General features: G+C 39.5%; 1 protein-coding gene across 1 annotated transcript in view; it reads left to right on the top strand.

Moving 5' to 3' along the window:
• Positions 1 to 24,434, top strand: part of PTCHD1 (patched domain containing 1) — a 256,961-nt gene that overhangs the window by 84,805 nt on the left and 147,722 nt on the right. The window contains exon 2 of the mRNA XM_075589363.1: positions 2,403 to 3,063. Within this exon, the coding sequence (XP_075445478.1) occupies positions 2,403 to 3,063 (661 nt within the window). The remainder of the gene's footprint in view (positions 1 to 2,402; positions 3,064 to 24,434) is intronic.

Here is a 24,434-nt window from a genome sequence, read left to right on the forward strand (position 1 = left end):
AAATGAAAAAAAGTACAATTAATTTGGTCTAGTTCTCAAGAGAGATAACTGAACTCACCAGGAAGAATCTGCCATAAATTGCCTTTAAATACTCTTCCTTTTAAAAAAATCCCAAAATAGGAAGAAGTATTGTAAGAGGATATTAATGTATCACAATTGAATTAATTTTAAGCTATTGTATACTGTAAAGATCTTGTTTTATCATCTTCTTTAGTTGTCTATAGAGATGTAGAGATACTGTCCATGGGTAAAAGAAAAACATCTTGACAGGCGCTCAATGAAAACCAAAAGTACTTTTGCCACAATCTTTACAATCTCAGAGAATATCTTAAAGAATAGATACTACATGATTAAAAAAATAGTAACATTCTATATAATAATGACTAGAAAACTGGGTGTAATTGATCACCCAGTACATGACAGGATGAATTATAATCCTCTGTAGTGGCAGTAGGGAGCAATATATCACTTAATTACATTTGCCATGAAGGCTTCAACACAGAGAAGCCTACAGTAACAAAATTAGGCTTATTCTATATCTGCAGAAGTGATCGATAGGGCTGTTTTTGTCAAAACTTCCCCATTGACTTCAATAGTGATGGGCAAATTTCTTTGGCAAATTTTGCTCCGCAGCAGATCGGCCGGTTCCTTTGGTCCAAGGATTTCAAAAAGGGCAATTGACGTTTTTTTGGATTTTTAACTATTATTACCAATACACGCCATGGATTCCGCAACCAGGATTCAGCAGGATTCCAGGAATCCACCAATGGATTGCGGAATCCCAAGGATTGGATTCTACAAATCCATCCATGGGTTGTATCCAATGTCAGGTTTTTTTTATAAATCTGCGTGGATTAAAATCGACCAAATTCGTTTGCGGATTTTACACCGCCAAATGGATTTTGGGGGGAAAATGCGAGAAAATCCGGGAAACGGATTTGGGTGGATTTGCCCATCTCTACCAATCAGCAGATATAGATCTAGTCCATTAAACTTCCTTGATAAGCCTGATTATGAAAGTGTAAGGAACTGCAAAATACTGTCATGCTCGATTTGTGTTCTGAAAGACAGCTGCTTCTCTGAAAATGTGGGTACAGATCAGTCCAATGCTCCATAGCCCACCAAAGGTTTCCTTTTTTTTTTTTGCTTACTCGAGTTCATTCAAAGATGTTGCATGTCTCAACTATAGAAAAATTGACAGTGTTTTTAAAACAATCCACCAAAGAAATTGGCATGCACCCCTGGCTTTCGCCACTATCTCTTAGCATACACGGCTACGGTGGAGGGGTTTTGTCACTTTTTTAACCCACCATAACTAATTTAATGTGTGGTTAAAACCTATTCCAGCTTTACATTGGCAAAGCCAGCATCACCATCCCTAAAACCATCCCTACACTGATGAGACCCACAAAGTCGAAACAGCTGCCCTTGAGTAGGTTAACCGGGGCTGTGCTGAAAAGCTGTGTAATAGGGCAGGCAAAACTTGTGTCTATGTTAAAAAGGATAAGAAGCAAAAGGTGACACGGTATGCTCATTTGCATGTAATTTCCCAGAATCCCTTGCTGCAGTGGAATCATTGTATGCCAAGAGATGATGGGGAAACACAGGGTTGCAGACCTGTCTGAGAAATGTAAATGTGCTCACAGGTGATACTTTTCTTTTCTATTGCTCTGGTTGTATTATATCCTGTCTAAGCACTAAATTCCTCAAAATACTATTCATATTTCTTAAAAAAAAAAATATTTCTTGTTAATCACTGCAAAATGTACTATACTGTACATACAGGTGAGGGAGGTTTATACATTTGTACCCATCTTTAGCAAAAAGCTAAGCATTATTTATTGTTCCAGTTACAATGTTAAATTCCCTAACAGATCTATGAAAAATAAATATGATCAGTACAGGGGTCCTATGTAGGCTTTGTGGTGTCTCAGAATTTCCCTTTGTTACTGTACAGTACTTCAAATAACAATTTGAAAGGCCAACTAGTGAAAGTTGACTATGAGAGGACTTAATTTGACAGACAGTATAACTGGGGCAATGTTGCTCTAATAATATTTCTTTCACAATTGTTAAAAAAAAAAAATAGTCTATTTTTAGTCTTCGTACAAGAAATCCTTTACATACACAGAAATCATGACACCTCAACTATTTGAAAGCATTAATGGTTAAAAGAGCTGGTACAGTATTTTCATTTTTAGTGTACATGGTTAATATACTGTAGTAAGCATTGTATAATCCAACCTATAAACATATTATATTTGTTTAATTATTCCTGATTGTAACCGAATGATAGGTACTAATGACGGATGTCAGTATGACTGTAAAACAAACATGTATAAAGTAAAAGTCAACATATATATTGTATCTGAGTTTTATTGTCTGTTCTTTCTCTCCTGCAGTTGCATTCTGCAGTGAAAAGGATTCAAGTCCAAAGACCGGGTTTTAATTACACATTTGCCCACATATGCATGCTGAGCAATGAGAAGACCTGCATAGTGGATGATATAGTGCATATTTTGGAGGAACTGAAGGCAGCTCGCTCATTAAATCGAACAAACTTTATCATCACTTATCCCATCACACAATTAAAGGATGGCAGGGAAGTGTACAATGGACACCAGTTGGGTGGTGTCACAGTTCACAGCAAAGATCGAGTTAAGTCCGCTGAGGCCATCCAGCTCACATATTACCTCCAAGCAATCAGCTCTCTAAATGAAGTAGTTGCACCAAAGTGGGAATCTATTTTCTGTGAGACTGTGGAAAGTTTTCAGAGACTAAATAGGGAAGTCAAAATGTACCCGTTCACCTCTTCATCACTGGGGGAGGATTTTCAACAAACCAGCAGGGTTTCAGAGCGGTACCTGATTACAAGCCTTGTCTTAGTGGTCTCCCTGGCCATCCTTTGTTGCTCTATGCAGGACTGTGTGCGCAGCAAGCCTTGGCTTGGTCTCCTTGGATTGGTGACTATCAGCCTTTCCACACTAACTGCTGCTGGAATCATCAATTTGACTGGCGGAAAATACAACTCTACTTTCCTGGGGATTCCATTTATCATGCTAGGTAACAAAACTATGTTGCTTTATTTCCCCTATTTGTTTCAATGTGTTTACTGTGTGTTTATTTAAAATACTGAATCACTTAGAGTAGCTAATTCTCATTTCAGAAAGGCCTGATATGTAGCTGCAGCCAGTAACAGATTAGCACTGCATTACATTCTGAATACAATCTATGTAGCACATCCAGTTCTGGAAGTGAAATGCAGCACTTGATGATTCTATTGTTATTTACTATTATTTACACTGTAAACACCTGCACACCTGCTATATACAATTTACGCATGACAGAATTAATTTCTATTTATCGAAATTGAATATTTTAGCAGACAACTACTGAATGTATCATTATATTGTCAGCACAAACCGTATGCAAAACAGATGGATTATCATAATTAGCAAATATGACCTGAAACCAAGCAATCATGAGTAAATGAAAACACAATGCAAGCATTCTGACAAGTTGAAATAATATTTTGCAGAAACCTGCACTAATAGTCCACACTGTATACATGGAAACATACACACATACTGTATAATGTATACTGTATAGTGAAAGAAATATATCTTAACTAATTTATTTCAACAGGAAGATATAGTAGTTCTGGGTGCTCTTTTCAGTAAATCCAGCCTCTAAGTTATGTTTTACTGCTTTTTTTGTTTTCAGTAGTTCCTTTATCAAGTGATGCCTATTTAGCATTAACAGATGTACACATTTACAGTATATACGGGATGGCGTAATGTTAACCTGCACTCTGAGTTTCTTATGCAGACATTCTAGTTGCATTTGATGCTATAGAACATTATGAAAAAACATTTGCCAATAACAAAGATTATGTGCAAATTCTGCCACTTCAGTTACTCTCTGGGGTAAAGTGTTTAAATGGGAAATTTAGGATTCCCTGAAGGGAGACATATTAAGAGAACAATAGCAAGCTGATAATATGGACCTATTATTTATGGTGTTAACAGTTTAAACTAGAGGTCTTTCATTTCCCTGCTGCTAAAGCTAATGTAGAAGCTAGACCTCCAGTAGCATAATGTTTTCTAGCTTTGCAAATATGAACTGCATCTTTGTTGGTGACATTATTCATCTGTGAAGAATATTATGAGCTAACTAAGAATCCCAGTTCAAAATCAAAATGCATAGTAGCATTCCCTTTTTGGTCCAACACAAACATCTGACCTTAGTTATTAATTTCATATGGGGGGGGGGGGGGGGCGGGAGTTAGAGGAGTCATACAGTTTCCTAGAGGCAATCAGTAGCTTTAATTTGCATGGTAAATATTATATATCATATATTTAGCCCAGGCGGCATAGTGATTTAGGTTGCACTTTATAGCAATGGATTAGTCACACAGGGTGAACGTTTTGAAGATGTCATTACTTTTCTGTAATTGTGTAAGTATACTCCAACAATGCACCACTGCAGTAAAATACTAATAGACAACTATTTTGTGACAGTTCTGTATGGTTAAATATTGCCACTGTCAAATTCTGCACATAGCATCTAAACATCTTATCTTTCCCACCCTTCCTTCACTGTCGTTTTTACCAGCTCCTCTTCTTCTCCTATTGATTTCTCTGCTTCTTCACTGGTGTGTGTCTTTTCTTCTTTCTATGAACACTTTCACTTTGTGATCTATTGGCTCCCTTGACCTGAAATATCGCATTTATGCAATAACACACAGACTTACTTATTCAGCCCCAACTTTATTGCTGAGGTCCTGGCTTTAAACTTGAAATGCTTTATGGTGATATGCTCATGTCCAGCATATGAAATCTTTTTTTTTCCCAGGGAGGATTGGTAGGAAAATGTGGGAGATCCCTAAACCTTTTTATTGACTTGGTGGTTTTCTTCAGGGAGAAAGTAAAAACATTCTACATATTTCAATGAAATAGGGAGACTTGGCCAGCCCTGGATTTATTTTGAACTTAATATGTCTTATATTGAGCTTTTAATATATTTTATCTTACTGTATGTTAGGCTTTATCGACCCATTTTGTTAATCATAGTAAATCTATCCCTTCTCACAAGCATTGTATTTGACTCATTCCTGTGCTATTTGTTTCACATTCTTACACTTACTAAATCCTGCTCTACAACATAAAATCTGTTCTTTCCTACTAGTAGTAGCACAGGAGGGAGAGGGAGTAGGTGGTATGATACCTTTTATTGGACCAACAATTAGTTGATATGTTATAAGCTTTCAAACTTCTCAGGGTCCTTAATCGGTTATGCAGAAATACATAGCCTTCTATGTCTCTACTGTTCATTTTCACACTAGACTACAGTACCTGTTTCTACCTTATTTTATTTCCCTCTTCCTCTCAACAGCCACTGCAACCACATATCCCTATTAGAAACACGGTACAAAATTATGTATTTCTGTATTTCTGCCATACCCAATGAAGGACTGTAACAGGGACTTATCACTGTTTGAGAGAAACTGCCTCTAAATCCAGCAGTGAGCTGGTTAATTGCACGTCTTGAGCACCAAGGCTGTGCTGAGATCAAGACATCCAGACATCCAGACACCCAGAGACCTATATTTCTTGGACACCAAGGACCCCAGAACCTGCCAGAGACTGACATGGAGAGCCACCTGCTTAAAGGTACTTCCTGAGACTATGGGGTGATAGGTTGGTAATGGGACTATCCCTCCAGTCCTGCAGATAGGGTCTGGGGAAGTAAGTTAGAGTTTGTTATTTTGTTGTTTTTTGTATGTTTTGCCTGGATAAAGGAACAGACTCAATAAAGCCAAGATATAATTGCACCCAAATCGGTCTCCATTATATGTACCTCTGCACACATCTCTTACACATGGTGTCAGAAGTTGGGATGAGAGGTGGCCCTTGAAGTTCAAAGTGGCACCGGAGACTGCCTGTGATTTTTTTGTGCTTTTGCCTACATACAGTTCCTGCAAACAGCCTCAGCAACAAAACAAAGAATCACGTGAAGAAGTGACCAGATTTAAAGGGTTACACATCCAGACAGGAAAGCTAAAACTGCACTGGAGAAAGCTACAATGCCACAGTTTGACTGGGAGGACTGCTACAGATGGTCACCCACACAAGGGACTGATGCTGTGACCAGAGTCTACCCCACCACTTGTGATAGGGAAAAAAACATGGGATTTTAAAAATGGCCGCGCAGTTGAAGTCAAATACAGATTCTGCAAGAATAGGGAAGAAAATATGTTCCTGGTGTAAAGAGCCCAGCCACATGGAGCAGTGTCCCTGCAAGCCTTATTCCAATGATGAGGATGATGCATATGTGGCCCCTGAAAAAGGGCAGCAGCCAGAGGAATATTTTTTTCAATGAGCCAAGGAACTGCAGCAGCAAGCAATGTGCTGTGGTCACACACACAAACACATACTACGGCCCCTCATCCCTTTGCACACACACACACACACGCACACACACCAGATCTCCATTTTCCCGCACACACTGCAGCCTCATTAAATACACTGCAACACACACACACACTATATACACACCCCTCCCATGCGCTCTATACTCACACTACTGTGAGTAGTAGCTCTCCTAATTCCTCAGTGTCTCCAGTGCAGAGAGGGAGATGAGGCAGGAAAGGGGAGGAGTTGGTGTCTGGTACCTCCTATCCAATCACCTCCCTTGTCTGAGAGTTGTCCTCTCTCACTGCATGATAAGTGAAAGCTGAATGGCTGGAAATGAAAACTTTGTGAGGTGGCAAAAATTCCATTACTTAATGAATAATACCCAGACTTTTGACCAATCAGAGAGCTGCAATTTCAATGCCCAGAATTTCTAACAGTGTAGCCTATAATTACAATTATTCCTGCTATCTCAATAAATCTTACTAATTAACACGTTAAAATATCTCATAGGCAGGAATTATATTAGTCATATAAAATAAAATATAAATATTTTAACATAATGCACTTATCCCAATTTTTCACATATCTGCCTTTATTATGTATTATGTCTTATACAATATTTCGGCAAAGGGCTGCATACTTTTGTCAACACCGTATTCATAGAAACATACACATATATTAAGTTAGTGACTATATTAAAAAGCAAGAAATACATGTATTCTGTATGTAAATGTATGCTAACAGTACTTATCAACTACAAACAGGTAAAATTATCAGAAAGACACTTTAGATATAAATACCACCAATCTAGAAAAAATGCAGTACAGGAAAGTACAGAAAGGCATTAAAAATAGAAAACATTAGTCTGAACTGTGGCTTCCTTCACAAGGATGTGTAAATGTATAGACCAGAATAGCTTGCCAAACCTCTGAGACATACTGATGAGCTACTAAGTGTTTTGGGGCTTTTTACTTGATATAACCTTAAAGAAGTCATCCGCCCAAAATTGAAAATGATTTTTGTTAAAGAATATTCAAGCTGATGGTCCTTTAGAGCTGAACCACAATATTATCAGCTATGGGGACCCCATGCTTCCAAAGATTCTTACAGTTTTCGGTGCCAGCACAGTACCTGGTCATTTAAACATGGTGGCTGCGGTCATGCAACAGGAAGCTGCAATGTCATCTGTTGTGGCTTCCTATTGCATTGCAATGTGGTAGCCATTTTGAATTCCCAAGATGGGAGCAGTACCCAGGCATCTAAAACTGTAAGGATCCCGAAAATGTGGGGGATTTGAGAACTGAAAATTGCATGGTTGAGCTCAAGAGAACCCCCACCCCCAAGTTCGAATGCTGTTAAGATAAAACGATATGCTGCAATTCTGTAATGTATTTCATCTTTTGATATAGATATAATGCTCATATTAGACCCATGTGTATTTGTTCCCACAGAGAATTTGCAAATACTGTCACGGCCCCTTTTATTCTCCAACATCTCCGGTTTATTTGGGTATTTTTTTTCCGAATGCCACGCACTTCACCGCGTTCATGCCGCATTCATGCCGAGACAGCGCCAATAGTACTGTAGTAATCAGTGAAAGTTTGTATACAGCACGCTGCCCATAAAGTTGCACGCATGCCGCCCATAATGTTACAGTAGCTTGCTTGTGTACCTCTAATACAGACCTCACATAACTGTGAGACTGTAATGTTGAAAACAGTTGAAAACAATTAAATAAGCACAGCGCTAATACTGTACAATGCACGCGGCCACGGCTTTAAATGCCGGAACATGCCGCATCAAACACTGCATCTGCCCGCGGTTTTAAAAGTCGCGCTGAAACGGCTGCATGAGGCTAAAGGCAGCCGCCACCTTATAACACAATTGGGATTTATTTTTATTTTTCTTAAACAGACTTTTTTTTAGAGCAGGTTGCAGTTAGGTCTGAAAATGTTATTAGGGTGTATCCAAATGTCTATTTTATTGAAATGAATGTTGAATTTCTGCAACACATTCACATTCCAGTAGCCTTCAAGAACCCATTTACAGTATTCTTCATCATGTACAATCATTATGTGGCATTTGTTAAGCATTTTTTGTGTTAAATCATGAGCGTCCTTTGCTTCAATCTTCACACAAATATATAATAAATATTTAGATTTATCAGAGCTCTGCCTTTTTTGGCGTCACTTTATAGTGACATGCAGAAAACATGAGAACTGTCTTCTGGCTTTGTATTGTTTAAGAGAAGAATTTTAAAATGAACTTGTTTTTCTTTTAAATGTATGATTTTGCTGACAAAAGGGAGTGTACCGTACACCTATATTTTAGTCAAATTAAATAAAGTACTGTAACTATTCTTCCAAAGTTGCAGTGGTCATGGCAGGCTTTGATCATTCATCATACTGTATGCTCTTTTAGGTGTGAAGAAGAGAAAATCATTCCCAATGGAATTACAAAATGTTCCAATAGTGTTTTCAGACATCATTCATGTGAAAATGTTCACCATACTGCCAAGATATCTTGAACTGTCCACTTTAAATGTAACACAAAAGCAATAATGTTTTCATTATCACATGGAACTGTTTGGTTGTGAAAGTTTCAGACACATTTTTTTTAGAACCTGTTTTATATATTGCATGAGTTTAGTTATCTACTTGGTCCAATATAGGGATTTCCAAAGTTACATTTCTTCAATGCATATATTTTCCTCTCAAGCCTTAGTGGGTTATTCATTAAAGTATAATAGTGCCGATCATGCACTGCTGTGTGGAAACTCCCATTTATTTGCATAGGAGTTTCCATGCAGTGGTGCCCAATAGGCACTATCACACTTTAATGATTAACAACATTAATTCTTGTCTATTCACAGAGGGCTAATGGGCCCGCTTGTTTGGGTGCGTTTGGTCATGAGTAGGTGAGAAATGTTTCATAAAGCTGAAATTGTCATTACAGTACTTATTATTATTGCCCATTGCTGGAATCCCTTGCTGCTCTTCAGACAGAAAGCACATTGCAAAGCACTGACAGATAACTTTTCTCCGAAAAATATCATGAATGCCTGTCAGGGACAGATATGCTGCAGAGCTAAACTGCATCCCAAGAGAATAACCTGCTGACTCCCATCATCTCTTCAACCCTTAATCTGAAGAATCCTATATGTCAGTCACCATCAAAGTCAGCCACTTATTACTCACAGTCAAGATAGAGAGTCGCTGTTTTAGATCTGGCTGTAAATGCAAAAGAAATCAACAATGGTCTAATGTGTGTTTTTTTATTTGTGTTTCATGCATTCGTTTTCAGTTTAAAGTAATAAGTTAAATGAAAATGTTGAATTTGAAGGGGGGAAAATCAGTTCTTAGAGGAATATGTTTTGGTAATACACTGTGTTAACAGGAGTTTCTTCATCAAGATACCAAACTGGAAAACATGGTATCGAATTAAATAGGAATGTGTCAGAGTACCTGATTTTGTACCACTTGTGTCAAAATGTGGATAGGGGATTGATTGTACAGTACAATATTGCAAAATAAAATAAGTTTCTGTAGAACATCCTTGATTTATCTATTACATTCTATCAAATGTTGCATCTACTCATACAGTTATTCTCTTAATTTATAAACATCCATGTGTTTATAAATGCTATGATTGGGATACTGGATTCTACATACTTGTAGTTATTTATATTATTGTCAAATGTCCTCACGTTTAAACAGTTGTAAAATCTACCTAAATTACCGTAACTGGTTCTCACAAAGGTGATAAGAAATCTTATAGTAAATCTAAACAAATCACTAAATCCCTGCAAGACATTATTAATTTGTAACGGATGCATAAATAATCCATGCAGAATATTTTGTGTCTAAAAATATGGGTGCAATGTACAGTACAACACTACAAAAATGCTGAGCTGCTTTGTGCACATGCCTCACTCAGCATCTACTGCTGTATACCAAGCTATTTACCATCTTTTACACTTAGTGCCTTTGCTTGTAGTTTGGGGAGATATTAAAATGAGCAATAGAAGGAGTTGGGAAGGAGTTACAAGGCTGCACATTATAATAAGATATATCAGGTTTTATGTGGGGCTGTAGCTTTTTTGCTATTACCTGCAGCACAAAAATCAGCCAAGTCTGAGGCTGCATAAACTTAAGGGCAAATAGACCAGCAAATTTGTTTAATATGTATTTTAAACTTGATTCTGCTGCAGGGGATACAAAAATAAAATGTCGATGTGAGTCTAGTCACATTTTGCTGGAGCATAAAACTGTCCCTTAGATCAACTCAGTAGAATTCAAAGCAGCAGTCTGTGCTGATCGTATAATTTTTACACACAAACACACACACACGTATATTCCAGCTGCTAAAAAGACGTGCTGGGACAGCGCTCCGGTGCGCTCCTGCTCCACTCTAGCCTGCCGCTGTAGGACCGAAACGTCAATTGGTTTAAATTGATCCATTCTTCATAAGACCGCTGGAGTGCTGTGCATTATTTACTAAATAGAAAACTGGGACATCATCATGAAATTACATTTCAGTTCCGATTAAGTGACCCCCATGGACACATATTTGTTTTTCTTTGCAATGACTAGCAAAAATATGTATATATATATCTTAGCAATCAGGGGATTCCTGGAACTTTGAGTGCCACGGTGCACCCCCAGAAGTTAACATAAGGTAAAATAAAAATTATTTGGGGGGGGGGTTTGGGTTTAAACTGACTTTATATTAGCTAAGCATTTAATTGATAAGAGAATTTAAAGGGGCAGTCCCAATTCAGTGGTAAAAAATTTTTTCTTCTTTTTAATAAGTTACTAATCTATTCCGTTTTCCTAAACAAAAGTAATCATGCTTAAAACAGATATTTAATCTTTTGTTTTGTATAAGAAATAAATATCAGTTTATCTTCTCACTGTTGTCCTTCAGTTCTATCTAAATAATTTGATCTTATGTTTATTCCCCCCTTTTGGCTCCATCCATGGTATTGATGACCGCGCGGATGCATCCGCATGCTGAGCGATCAGACTGCCTATAGGCAGTGATCGCGTCTATACGGCGTGCGGGCGCATGCGCGTGGTGGCGGGAGGGGGTGCGCGTTGCGCAAGAAATCAGTTAACATTTATTTCTTGGCGCTACGGCCCAGTCACGTGAGCGGTTCACCCAATGAGGGCGAACCAGCTTCGTGATGTCACTGCCATGCCCCTAGACATGCCCACTGAAGGCGCACGTACCATGGCCAGGGAAAGCACCCGCTTTTCCTCAGCCTCCACACGCCTCCGCACGGGCGAAGTGTCTATGGACGCAGCCTTACTGTTTTACCCTGCTTACAAAATTAAGTCAACATAATCATGTATACCCTTACCTTATCAGGGAACCAAGTTGGGTGATGGGGAAGGAAAACAGGTGGGTACTTTTCTCGTAGAAATTGTGGGCCTGCCTTAGGCCTCAGCCAAGCTCCCCGCTGACGTGCTGAGGCGCGCTGAGGCTCAGGGAAAGCGGGTGCCTTCCCTGGCCTTAGACAGCGCACCGTCAGGGGGCTTGTCAGGGGTGGGCCAGTGACGTCACTGAGCTGGTTCGCCCTCATTGGGCGAACAACTCACGTGACCGGCCCTGCACTCCGGCGAGCGCTGAAATGTAAAAATCTGAGAAGACCTACCCTTCCGCACGCTTGCGGAAGCGTAGCCAAGCCCCTACTAAAGCCGCTCTAATTGCGGCTGTAGGGGCTCAGTGCCGAGCGGAAGCGCGCCTCAGCGCGCCTCCGCCAGCAAGCAGCAACCCTGGACGAGGCCTTACTCAACACAAAGTGACATCATACAAAGGAATTAGGTAGAGTAAGTGAAATGCCCCTGGGATTCAGGTTATCCTGAGGACCACCCAATCCAAAATAAACAGGAAAGAGGATTTAAAAATGCTTTCAATTTTCTGATTTAAGCCTTGGATGCCTTTATGACATATGACAGACGTCAGGCACTTAATGTTTATTTTATAGGGAAAGATTACAGTGCTCAATCAGTGAAAGTGATTGAATTAGAAGTGGAGCTACTATAACTCTGCTTCTGTCCACATCACTGGTGGTGCAGTCGCGACATCCCAGAAGTCTGGTGGCACTCAGTTGCTGCCAGACTTCCGGCAGAGTAAAGGCACCAAACAATAACACTGAACCCATTTAAATATATTGCTTGTAGTTCTCTTAGCTGCTCTAGAGAAGATTGAATCTCTAAATTAAGACTTCCACCAGAAAAAAAGATATTGGAATATTCATAACTTTGACTAGAATTGCTATTGATTAGTGATTTAAGAAACGCATTACATGTGTTTAATCATTTACAAGTTTTACAATAAATTATGTGGACCAACTCCCTGTCAATGTTTTATTTTTTATATTTTGGTTATTTCCTATTACTGACCCCCTATAGTACTTCTCCCCTTAGCTGTTAGGGTGTAAAATGACATGTTTTCGGTATTAACTCTGGGTATTTGGTGCCTTCAAAAAATCTGGCACCTATTACTCTTTTTATTAATTTCCCAAAGTTAGTTTATAAATATGGTAAAGTAAACTTGGAATGTTCTTTCTGTGTGATGTGATAAAGCATTAAGCTTTCTTTCCACAGGCAACGTGCGTTTCCTTTTCTGTTGTTCAGTTCTCAGATAGGAAGGGGAAATAAAAGTGTGTAGGAAACTCATGACGATTATTTTCTAAAGTCTCCAGACTGCCAAACTGGTGCAAAACTAGTGCAAAAGAATTGTACACATTTTATTTATGGGAGAGCTCTTATTGCTTTCAATGTCTTTGTTGAGGGGAGGTTTGTTCCAAATGCCCAGCTAGGAGACTTTAGTAAATAGACCCCTTAGTTTACATGTACTTTACTTTTAAGGGCACCACTGAAAACAAATTAGGGAATGGGAACCTATGTACTGATAATATTAGAATTGTTTTTATGTGTTAAAATGTTACTGCTAACGAGTAATAGAAACCTTCACAAAATGTGTGTAGTATGTATGAAGGCATCATATATACGATTTGAATTGAAGCAGAATTATGTGTATTTTTTGTTTGTAGCTAGTGTTAGTAAACATCAAATTTATAATAGCCATACTATTAGTACATTTTGTTAACCTATATAATGCAACATCAGTGCTGCATCAAATATATTTATGGTTAGCAACTTAATTCTGTGCTAATACTGTACAATATTAATACTTTTGAATACCCAATGCACTTTTCGCCACCTAGCGGCTTCATCTGGAGAAGTAAGGGATTGCTAGCTAATTGATAGGAGCTTGGTTGCCTTTTCACTGTGCGGTAACACTATTGCTGCCTACTGTACACGAAACCTCTATGTCCTTTACCATGTTTGTTAATTAATCCGTTACAATCTGTGCACAGCTTTCAAACTCATCTATTTGCACTTTATTATGTTATAAGTAATATACATTTATTAAAAGTTAAATGTTATGTATTTTGCTTTTAAGGGTTATTGATTCATGTGTTAACTGTATTTTATGACCATTGTCTCTTTATGTGAATTGATTAAAAATCTAAATGGCAAAATTTATTTTGTTTACTGCCGAAGGTGCTAAGACCCCCCTCCTTCTTTATTTAAATGAATATTTCTTTAAAGTGTTAATGGGAGTGCATCACTATCAAGAATTACTCTTTTCTTTCGTTATATTTTTTTGTTAACTAATGAGAATATTATGTTTACACAGAGGGCATCTAGAAATTTTATGGGAAAAGTTATGTCTATCTGCTGATGAATACACACAAATAATAATACATTTGAATAATGGGAAAATCCTAACCTTTAGGGAATTTTAAGCAGCAAAACACCATGCACTATAATATATATATTATAGAATTAAAAAACTAGTTGATTCTAAGAATAGCAAAAATTGTTATGCAAGCCCGTGTCGAGAAACAAAACAAAAAAAGGGTCTATTTTTTTGTTTGTTTGTTTGTTTTTTCAGACTTGAAATTCACATTGAATGAGAAGTAATTGTCCCCAAAGCCCCATACTGTATGCGTTTCAACAAGTTCCAATGAGACACACACGCATGCGCCTAAATGTGATGACACGCATATGCGTTTCAACAAGGTTCCAATGAGACACACACGAATGCACCTAAATGTGATGAAACACATATGCGTTTCAACAAGGTTCCAATGAGACACACACGCATGCGCCTAAATGTGATGACACGCATATGCGTTTCAACAAGGTTCCAATGAGACACACACGCATGGGCCTAAATGTGATGAAACGCATATGCGTTTCAACAAGGTTCCAATGAGACACACGCATGCGCCTAAATGTGATGACACGCATATGCGTTTCAACAAGGTTCCAATGAGACACACACGCATGGGCCTAAATGTGATGACACGCATATGCGTTTTGAAAGTCTTGAATAATAAGTAATACATATAGCATAAAAGATATACACTTGTATTTTTGGGGTTTCTTAGCAGAGTTAATTAAACATGCAAGCATACGGTATAAGGTTTTCTATAAAGCTCACAATTATTCTATCCTAATCAATAAAAATTGCACTGTCACTCTAAATGTTTTACCTAATTGGATTTTTATATCAGATTATAAATGCGCAAGCAACGTTTTAAAAAAGTGATATTAGAGTTCCATAGAAATCCCTCCTTTTGCCCTTTTCAGCTTGATGTCAAAGTTTCTTTACTGGGGAAAAAAATGCTATTATTTCCGGTATTGCGCATGCGTCAAGTCGCGTCATTGGGAATTAAAGCAGCAGTTCAAGCAATATCCTACAGTACATGTACGATGAGAACAAACTTCTGATAGGCTGTGGCTCTTGAGCCCAGCCCTCTCCCTAGCTGTCCACCAATTGTACCTACTGTTGTAACTGCTCCGTCAATCATATTGCAGGACTACATTTTCAATAATTGTGCAAGATTTGAATTAAATTAAATAACCCTGAGCAAAGCGATTGATTACAGGAGAATGGACCGATCTGCAGCTTACTGTAGCTAATCACTTGTCTGTGTGTATATTGTATTGTTGCGCACACACTACTGTAATGTTTTTTTTTGTTTTTCTTAAAGAAATTTTTTTGTTAAATGGCAGCTTGAACTGCAGCTTTAAACTTAATACTGTATGGTAGATTGTATTTATCTTCATTATAAACTTTGCCAAACGGGTGGAGATGAGCCACTGTCACTCCCATAGTCTGCATTATAGTTGACAGGTGATTGCTGGTCTGCTATACCTGTAGTTGACATCTGATGAAGCTGGAAATCTTTTTGATACATGAAAGCTTGCTGGTACAAGTACGTGAAATCAGGCTCAGGCTGTAAATTTTGCAGATATTCCGGTCGGGGAAAGGTAGCAAGGATTGCCGTTCACCAGGTTTTCACTGACGTCAGACTGTTATTGTAAGCCGGTGCTGGCGCTGTTGCCGGCGCTGTTACATTGCTGGATTGGGATTAACTAATTTTATATGGATTAAACACGTGCTTTCTCCTTTTGAAGTTGCCATGGTCAAATGTACTGTAAAAATAAGGGACCCAACCCCAATACCCTCTTGTATCTCTGGCAGGAGGGGTAATGCGAAAAAAAGACTGATCTCTACTTAAGGTTTTTCTTATTGCATGCTTCCAACCACGAACGGCAGGTGAAAATTTGTAAAAATCGTAGTTCGAAATGAAATATTCATATATTTTGGCTACAGTCACCATGTTATCTGCTGCAGCATTAATTGCAGAAAATATTAAAAATGAATAACTACAGTCAGGTTTTTTATACATTTACGGTGTACACATGGTACCCAGTTAAGTCAGCAATTGTGCAAGGATATTGTATGAATGTAGAAAAAAGCACACAGCTTTCAGTTTTATACGTTTTTATTATGAAGCTCCTAAATTTAATAACGTCTTCAGCGTCTTCAAATTGACACAGTAGCACAGACACAATTGTACACATTACAATTCATTAATTTCTTGCACCTTGCGGATACGCAGATACGCGAAGAATTGCACCTAAAGAAATCCAAAACCTTAAATTAAAACAGATCAACAGCGGTAAACCACAGTTAAACTGCAAGTTAACCTGGCGGTGTGAGGGCGGCGTGAACGCAGGAATGCGTTGTGAATACCGTGTGGAGTACAGCGCACACGAAAACGGCACAGTGATGCCTTCAAATAACGGTCGCTGCATCTGTACGTTTCCTGCCTTAATCTGGGACTAAAATATGCTACAACGTGGTGTGGGCATCACAATTGGTGGAGTTTAATGTGGGCAGTCCAAAAGGCACTGAGCAGCGGAAACTGTGGGTTTGAAAATAATTGCAGGGATTTAAAATGGCCGCCCAACTGAAGTGAAAAACATAATTCTGCAAGCAAAGTCTCTCCCACTGTGTCTGATCAATGCTTATGGGATACACAGGGAAACATGTGAAGAATTAAGGAAATAGCACCGCCAGAGGTCACGGTGAAGAATACACCTGAGAGGAAAAAATAAAGAATTTTTGACCTCGGTACAGCTTGCTCAAGCAGAGAATACGACTATTCTACAGCGCAGCCAAACAGAGTGTGCTGCTACTTTAATGCAGGGGTCACAACAATGATCAAAATCTCATGATGAGAGTTCAAAATTACAAACAGAAAGTACTGCATCATTAGTACAGCAGATGGCGCTGTCCCTGCATCAGACTCTAAAAGAAGACCAACACAAGGCGCACCTTTGCCTACACAAGGAGCTCCTAGTGTTGGGAGAGAGAATTACCTTCCAGACTATCGGGGCCTCACAGATCACTCACCAGGTAAAGTCGCACTTCATTCAGAAAATGACGATGGACGATGACGTTGAGGTGTACCAGTCAATTTTCGAGCGCGCTGCAGTACGTGAAGGGTGGCCAGCTGAGCAGTGGGCTGGAATAATTGCTCCCTTCCTGGTGGGTTAATCACAAAAAGCCTATTATGACTTGGAGCCAGAGCAAGCTAAAAACTATGACACTCTGAAGGCGGAGATTATGGCATGGCTATGGGTCACCCTCGCGGTTTGGGCCCAACAGTTCCATGTCTGGCATTACAATACAGAACAGACTCCCCGCTCTCAACTCTACGACCTTATACACTCTGCAAGGAAGTAGCTCCAGCCTGAAGTATGTACCACCGCCACAGTCGATGAAAGAGTCATCATAGACCGATTCCTGATGGGTCTTCCCCGGACCCTCCTGAAGTGGGTGAGTCAGAGTGACCCCAAAGATGCCAAGCAGTTGGTCGCCTTAGTCGAACGTCACTTGACTGCCGAAGAGATGTCCAGGAGTTCAAGTCCAGGTGAGTTTTCTGTTCCCCGCTTCCTGCACGTCAGGAGGCCTAGTAAGACTGGTCCTTGGAATAACAGTCCCCAAGGACTCATAGACTCGCATAAAGGAGTGGGAAGTCCCACAACACCTATCAGGGACTCCGGTCCCATTTTTCGCCAGTTGACTGGAGACAAAACCCTGACCCAGTTTTGGAAAGTATACAGACTGCTACAAATGCCATGAACTTGGACATCTGGCCATAGTTTGCCCTCGGAACTCTGACCAAATGGAGTGTAACCTTTCTGTGGGCCATTTTTCGGGCTGGGTTTCTACAGGTAAACAGACTGTTACAGAGAAGGGGAATTTAGAGAAAATCGGTGAAACATTGTGTTTTATGTGTAATGTGCCTGGCCACAAAAAACAATGTCCATTCAGGAACAGATATCCCAGCATGGTCCCACAAAGGAACCACACCAGAGATGTTTATGGTGTGAAAAGCTGGACCACACTAAGCACTGCCCCTTCAGGCGGGATGATGGTGAGGATGGTGAGGATGATGAAGAGATGGACTCCTATCTGGCGCCGCGAATAGAACAGTCTTCATTTGCAGCAGAAACTGCAGGAAACGTTTACCCCATGGGGTCAGAAAAGACCAGAGCTACATCCCAGAGCTCTTGGCGCAATCGTCACAGGAATGACGACTAGCCTTGGGATGACAAAGGCTACCAATACCGCTATAAACAGAAAGCCGAGCAGATCCGAAAAAAATGAGTGCTGACTGGAAACTGTACTATGAGATGTCCCAGAAAGACATTCAAAACTTCATCACAGAGTTAGAAGTTTCTCATCAAGAAGCTTACATGCTAAAAACAGAGCTTGGTACGGTAAAGAGAGAATTTACACAGGAAAAATTAGAAGGGCCGGAAGCACTGGAGAGTGCAGAAAGAAGGCTGCATAAAGAACAGGTCACCAGTGCATCACTAGAGGCAGAGCTTAGAGGACAAGTGACTCTATCTGAGGGAACTCGAGAAGGTCCAGAAACTGGAGCAAGGGATGGAGAAGCAGAGAGCTGGTCCATCCCCAAGACTCAGTACTCCAAGGAGAATGAGACGTGGAAAACAGAAGCAGCAGCGATCCTAGTGGAAAAAACTGCATAGATCCAAAATATGAAGGATGCACTGACGCAAACCTAGAGCAAGTACCGGGAAGAGATGAAGGCCCTGAGAGGAGTCTTTTGGGATCCAATTACAGAACTGCAGATGCAGATTGCTGAGCTCAAGATACAGCTCTCCAAAAAGGAAGAGAGCGAGGAGGTGTTTTCCGTCAGGTGGCTGACCTCACACTGCGCTATGAGAGCGAGATGGATGATGTCTGCAAGCTGCTGGACCGCATGGCCAATAAGAGGACCCAGCTGCAGCGGGAACTGGTCAATGTGCGGGAGGAGCACCAACAGCTTCAAGACCTAAGGAAGGACATGGGGTCTCAGCGTGCTGGCTGCAAAATGGCAGAGATACAAAAGTGTGACCTAGGCGAGGATGAGTCCAACGCTCGACCCTCTGAAAACTGAGCGGGATGCTACATTGGACTCTGCTGCTGCCCGACCAGAGGTTTTGTCAGATGAAGTTGGAGAAAAAGGTTACAAACCTAAAACAGACATTTGGGTCAAAGAAGCAGTCCATGGAAAAGATGGCGGTAGAGTTAAAACAGAATGAGGCTCCACAGAATAGTAATGCACAGGAAAAGGCATTGGCCGTGCCCAAACGTCTGGATGTCAAGGAAACCAATGTCCATGAAGGCAAGGGTACAGTAATAGTTGGAGACTCTGCCCCAATAAAAAACGAGATTGTAAAGACTGAACTATAGGAGCAAGTGTTAACTAAGCCTTCACCTAACCCGCAGGCAACAATGAAGGGTATAAAGGAGACTCTGAGCACAAGAGGAAAAAGGTGGAGGTGCATCTTCACGATCTGCAGGCCCAGAAATCCTAGTAATTGCCCTGAAATAAAAAGTCTTCAACTGGAAGGCAAGGAAAAAGAAGAGATGGATGTCAGACGTCTCTGACAAAGAGGCTGGTGCATGGGAATAGTGCACGGGCCGCTTCACAGGACAATGTTTCACTGGGGGGAGGGATATGTGATACCATCACTGTCCTCTAGGTGCTGAAATAGGGCAGCTATGGGACTTTTCCAATGCACAGGGAGTTAATTTCCCCTGAATAAGCTACCCCCAGATGCAGCTAATCTGCCTGGTCTGAATAAACAAGGAAGTGTTGTAAGGCAAACACAAGAAGCTGCCAAACTGAGTGAGAGAGACTGTTTTCCCCAGAGATGTGGGGAGATAGAAAGTGCTCCCCAGCTAAAGAAGAGGCTGACACAGTTCCTTAGACCCGCTGGATGGTGGTTTCAGAGTCTGCTGGGACTGCCTGGATTGTTAATCCCAGGAACAAGAAGGAAGGACGAGAGACTGTGCTGAAGCAGGGATGTCCTATCCTTAACATTGGACTTACAGAGGAGATATTCTCTAAGCTCTCGTGGGGCCGAGCTCCCATAGGAAGGAAGAATGCGAGACCGTGCTGAAGCGAGGATGTCTGCTCCAAAGGAGTAACAGATAAGTGAAACCCTTTATTGCTGTGTTCAGAGACTTTATATGTGTTCAGCTATAATAGTACCTGTTTGGGGCGGTACTCAGCTTAGCTGTCCATCCAGGTAGAAAGGGTTGAAGCCGAACGTGTAGTTAGTCTCCTAAAAGGAGTAGGAGTTTGTTTTATGATTTTGTTTTGACTCCAAGGGACGGTGGGCCTGTTAGTATATTATTATCCCTGTAAATAAAACCCATATAGAGAAATACTATGTTTCCTGCCTTAATCTGGGACTAAAAGATTCTACCACGTCCTGTGTGCAATAGATAGATAGATAGATAGATAGATAGATAGATAGATAGATAGATAGATAGATAGATAGATAGAACAGAAAAGAAGAATAAAGAAGTGCCAGTTCCGTATAGTATAAAAAAAAATATGTAAAGGTTATTAAATAACCAGAGTAGTCAAAAGGACTAATGGTTGACTGGTGTGATTAAAAAGCAATCATATGTCAAATATTATTAGGTAGCAGCAATAAGCAAGTGACATTATAGAAGGGGATATGGAGCAAGGAAGCAAGATGTCATGGGGAAAGATGGCCAACAACAGGAATTGTGGATATCAGTAACAGTCCATGTGGCTGATGTTAGCCCAGTGAAGAACAATAGTCACCCACTAGAGAATGTCCCTTCTCAATGGTGATGTAGGTGTACTGTTGACAGACCTGTTAGACCTGTTGAAGCACAGGTTATACCTCCTCGACGTGCGGTCCGGTTCAACTGGTATTGTTCTGATGTTATAAAAAATCAATTCCTTCATGTGGCACAAGATTACTTCCCACGTGTCAGACCTTAATTTGAGGTGAGGCTTCCTGCGTGTAAGTCCTTGCAGCAGCACCGGATGTGTTTGTAAGAACGGGTGCCTCTATCCCCAGATGTAGAGCAAGAGGTAATGCTAGTTGCTTCACACAGAACGTGCCTGCGTCACTGTGTTGCTGCGCTGCTACGTAACGACGTCCAACGCGTTTCGTCACTCTAGGTGACTTTCTCAAGGATGAGATTGTAGTGGCTGAACTGGATTAATATAACCACCATAATTGCCACTAATAGCAAGAATGGCTGTATACAATCTAAGTCGTGGCATGTATATACATAAATAAGGACATGGAGTAAAGCATGAAACTTGGATGAATATGATGAATATAAATATATAAATCAACATGAAAACACATCAATACCCTGCACAATACCAACAAACCATATAAATAAAATCCTGGGTAAAAGAGGCCCTTTTCAATGGAGAATTAGAAAGGACTAATAAAAAACACAGGTTTGATGGAAAGAATAAACATATTGATTAAATCATTCTAATATTAAAGGCAGGGGGTATGATGAGGGCAGACTGGAATCAACTAATTAGTACTGGAAGTGTTAAAAAATGACGGATATTATATATACTGTATAATGATAAGTGTATGTCACAAACATCCTGCTTCAGTGTAAATAATGCACTGATACAGGTGAGTGCACACTCTATTAGGGAATCGAATATAAGAGCAGAGACCATTATAAAATTGATATACAAATTGCTTCTAACCAAGAGTTAGAAGTAGTGTATGAATGAATAAATAAATACACTTGTATATTCCATGCATCAATGTGTATCAGAATCAATACACAAATATGCACATAAATATATACATACATGTATTGTACCATGTGACAAATACCATTTGACGCTGGCCATCTTGGATTTTGTGACGTCATCTTAAAGGCAAATGAAGCACAGCCATTCTGATTGGCTGGCATCATTCCATTTAAGTGACGTCATGTAAAAAAAAACAATTAAAGTCGGAACATGGTTTTAACAGCCAATCTGGTGGCTGTTAACCATTTTGAGGCTAAATGTGACGTCACAAGCCATATTTAAGGCCGTGACGCCTCATTTGAGCCCAAGAAGCCGACGAGACAGCATCGGCTGGGATTTAACATGGGGTTATTTGGATTGACAGATGAAGAAAGAAGATAAAGAAGAACAAGAAATGGTTACAGATGAAGATAGAAGACGGTGAGTAAAGAAAGAAAAAAGAAGATTTGGGTACCTTTGCTGGATCTTCATGGCGGATGGCATCGGATGCTGTTGGAGGCCTTCAAGGTACTTGAGCTTCCTGTTTCCCCGGGAGTCGGAGGGCCACCGCTTCTAATGGTAAGTAATATATAGAATGTTTGTAAATGTCTTTTTTTACAGGTTTTTCATTGGATGTGATTGTTGATTTTTTGGGGGAGGCACATTGACTGATAATATATCTGTACCACTTTAGGGTACAGATTAATACATTATTATTACAATATTTGGGGGGCATTTCTGGCTTGGTATTGCTGTTGGTTTTTTTAATGTCAGTTTCTTAGGTGGATGTAATTGTTTGTATTTTTCCTGCTTAATGTAATAAAATGTTTGCGATTGGTGTTCATTTGTAGTTAATGTTGTACTATGTTGGCTAATGCGTTTTATGGTTCTTTCAAAGATTGTTTGAATGTATTTATTTGTCTTTTAATGTTACATTCATTAATGTTGTTGTAATTAATTGGTTTGATTGGTTAGTGTTAGTATTCATTTTGAGTTGGTTTAGGAATTAATTGGTTTCATTGGTTAATGGTTTCATTAATTCATTGTTGATGTTGTTACTGCATGTATTCATTGGATTAGCTGGCTACTGTTTTTATTGACTTTATTTAGGTATGCTAATGCAGTGTTTAATAATGGGCAAATAATCTATTATCCATATCTGGATAATAGTTATTTTGCACATTATTGTACTGTAGGTGTTAGGGGGGTCTATTTAGTTAGAAATAATGTTTAGTATTTCTGTTGGCACAACATTGGTACAGCAGGCCGCGGGTACCCCAGGACTCCCGCGGGGACCCGGGATAGCCGCGGGGTCAGCCGGGGACACCCGCGCGACCCTCGGCCTCCCTTGGGGACCCCTGCGGGGTCAGCCGGGGACACCCGCCGGCCTGTTGTATTTGTTTTGCGCCTGCAAAAAGGTAAACAAATAATTTTTTCTAAGTCCAGCTTTTTTATTACCTGTCTTTAGCTGGTGAGCTTTAATCAGCGCAACTTTAACGTACGATCAGTTTGCGTTGCTTAGTGAATACCGCAGAAGGGCAGGATTCAGCGCAAACAGCTGATCGTACGATCAAAGTTGGCTTTAAGTGCCTGTTTGCGCGGCTTAGTGCATAGCGCTCGGCGGAACTTCACGTTCTAAAAGCACTTTGCGCTCTTAAAACGACTTATCACTGCTTAGTGCATAGCCCCCTATGTATGAGAGAGTCTTTTTGGATATACTCACTTGGTACACTTTCTCCCAGGGGTCTTAATGAGTGCTTGGATATTAGCACACTGGTTTAGTTTCCTGCCTTGCTGTTCTCTGCCTTTCTGCTCTGGTTGCTAGTTCGGTTCCTCTCCCCCTATCCTAGGATGGGGTTCTGGAGGGGATTCCTCTATATTATATGATATTTCCTTAAAGTAGGTGCTATTTAATAGTTAATCCAGTTTTTTCCTTTATCTTTTTATAATTTTAGTTATTTTTTAATGTAACAATTGTTGTTATTATATGTAATTAAATATAATGTTAATTAATGCACTATGTGAATTATTAATTTAATAATTTTTGTTAGTACATATAATGTAAAGATTGTTTTGTGAATGTTGTTCTCATCACACAAGGAATTAAATAGGTTGATTGTAATATATTTTTTCAATTTTATTTAGATTTTTCTATCATTTACTTTTATATGGTGTAGTGGTATTTGGTTGTTTATATATTCATATTATTATATTCTAATTAAAATATTGATTTATTAATATCTTTTGAAACTAAAATTATAGGTTTAAGTTTTAATTTTAATTTGGTATGTACTGTATATATATATATTTTTTTTTTTCCATATTTGATGAAACTTAGATTGGTAATAGTGGGACAGCTTTTTCTAACATGTCATTGTGTTAGTTGAGTTTATACATAATGAAATTATTTAGTTTTAGCTATTTTCATTGTATGATGTGCACAACATAATTATTGATGTTTTTTTTGTTGTTATTCATTGTAATGTTGATATTTATAGTAATTTTAGAGTTATACGATTTGTGGTGAAACTTAGTAC

Source organism: Ascaphus truei, chromosome 3 (genome assembly GCF_040206685.1).
Source record: "Ascaphus truei isolate aAscTru1 chromosome 3, aAscTru1.hap1, whole genome shotgun sequence".
Classification (NCBI taxonomy): domain Eukaryota; kingdom Metazoa; phylum Chordata; class Amphibia; order Anura; family Ascaphidae; genus Ascaphus; species Ascaphus truei.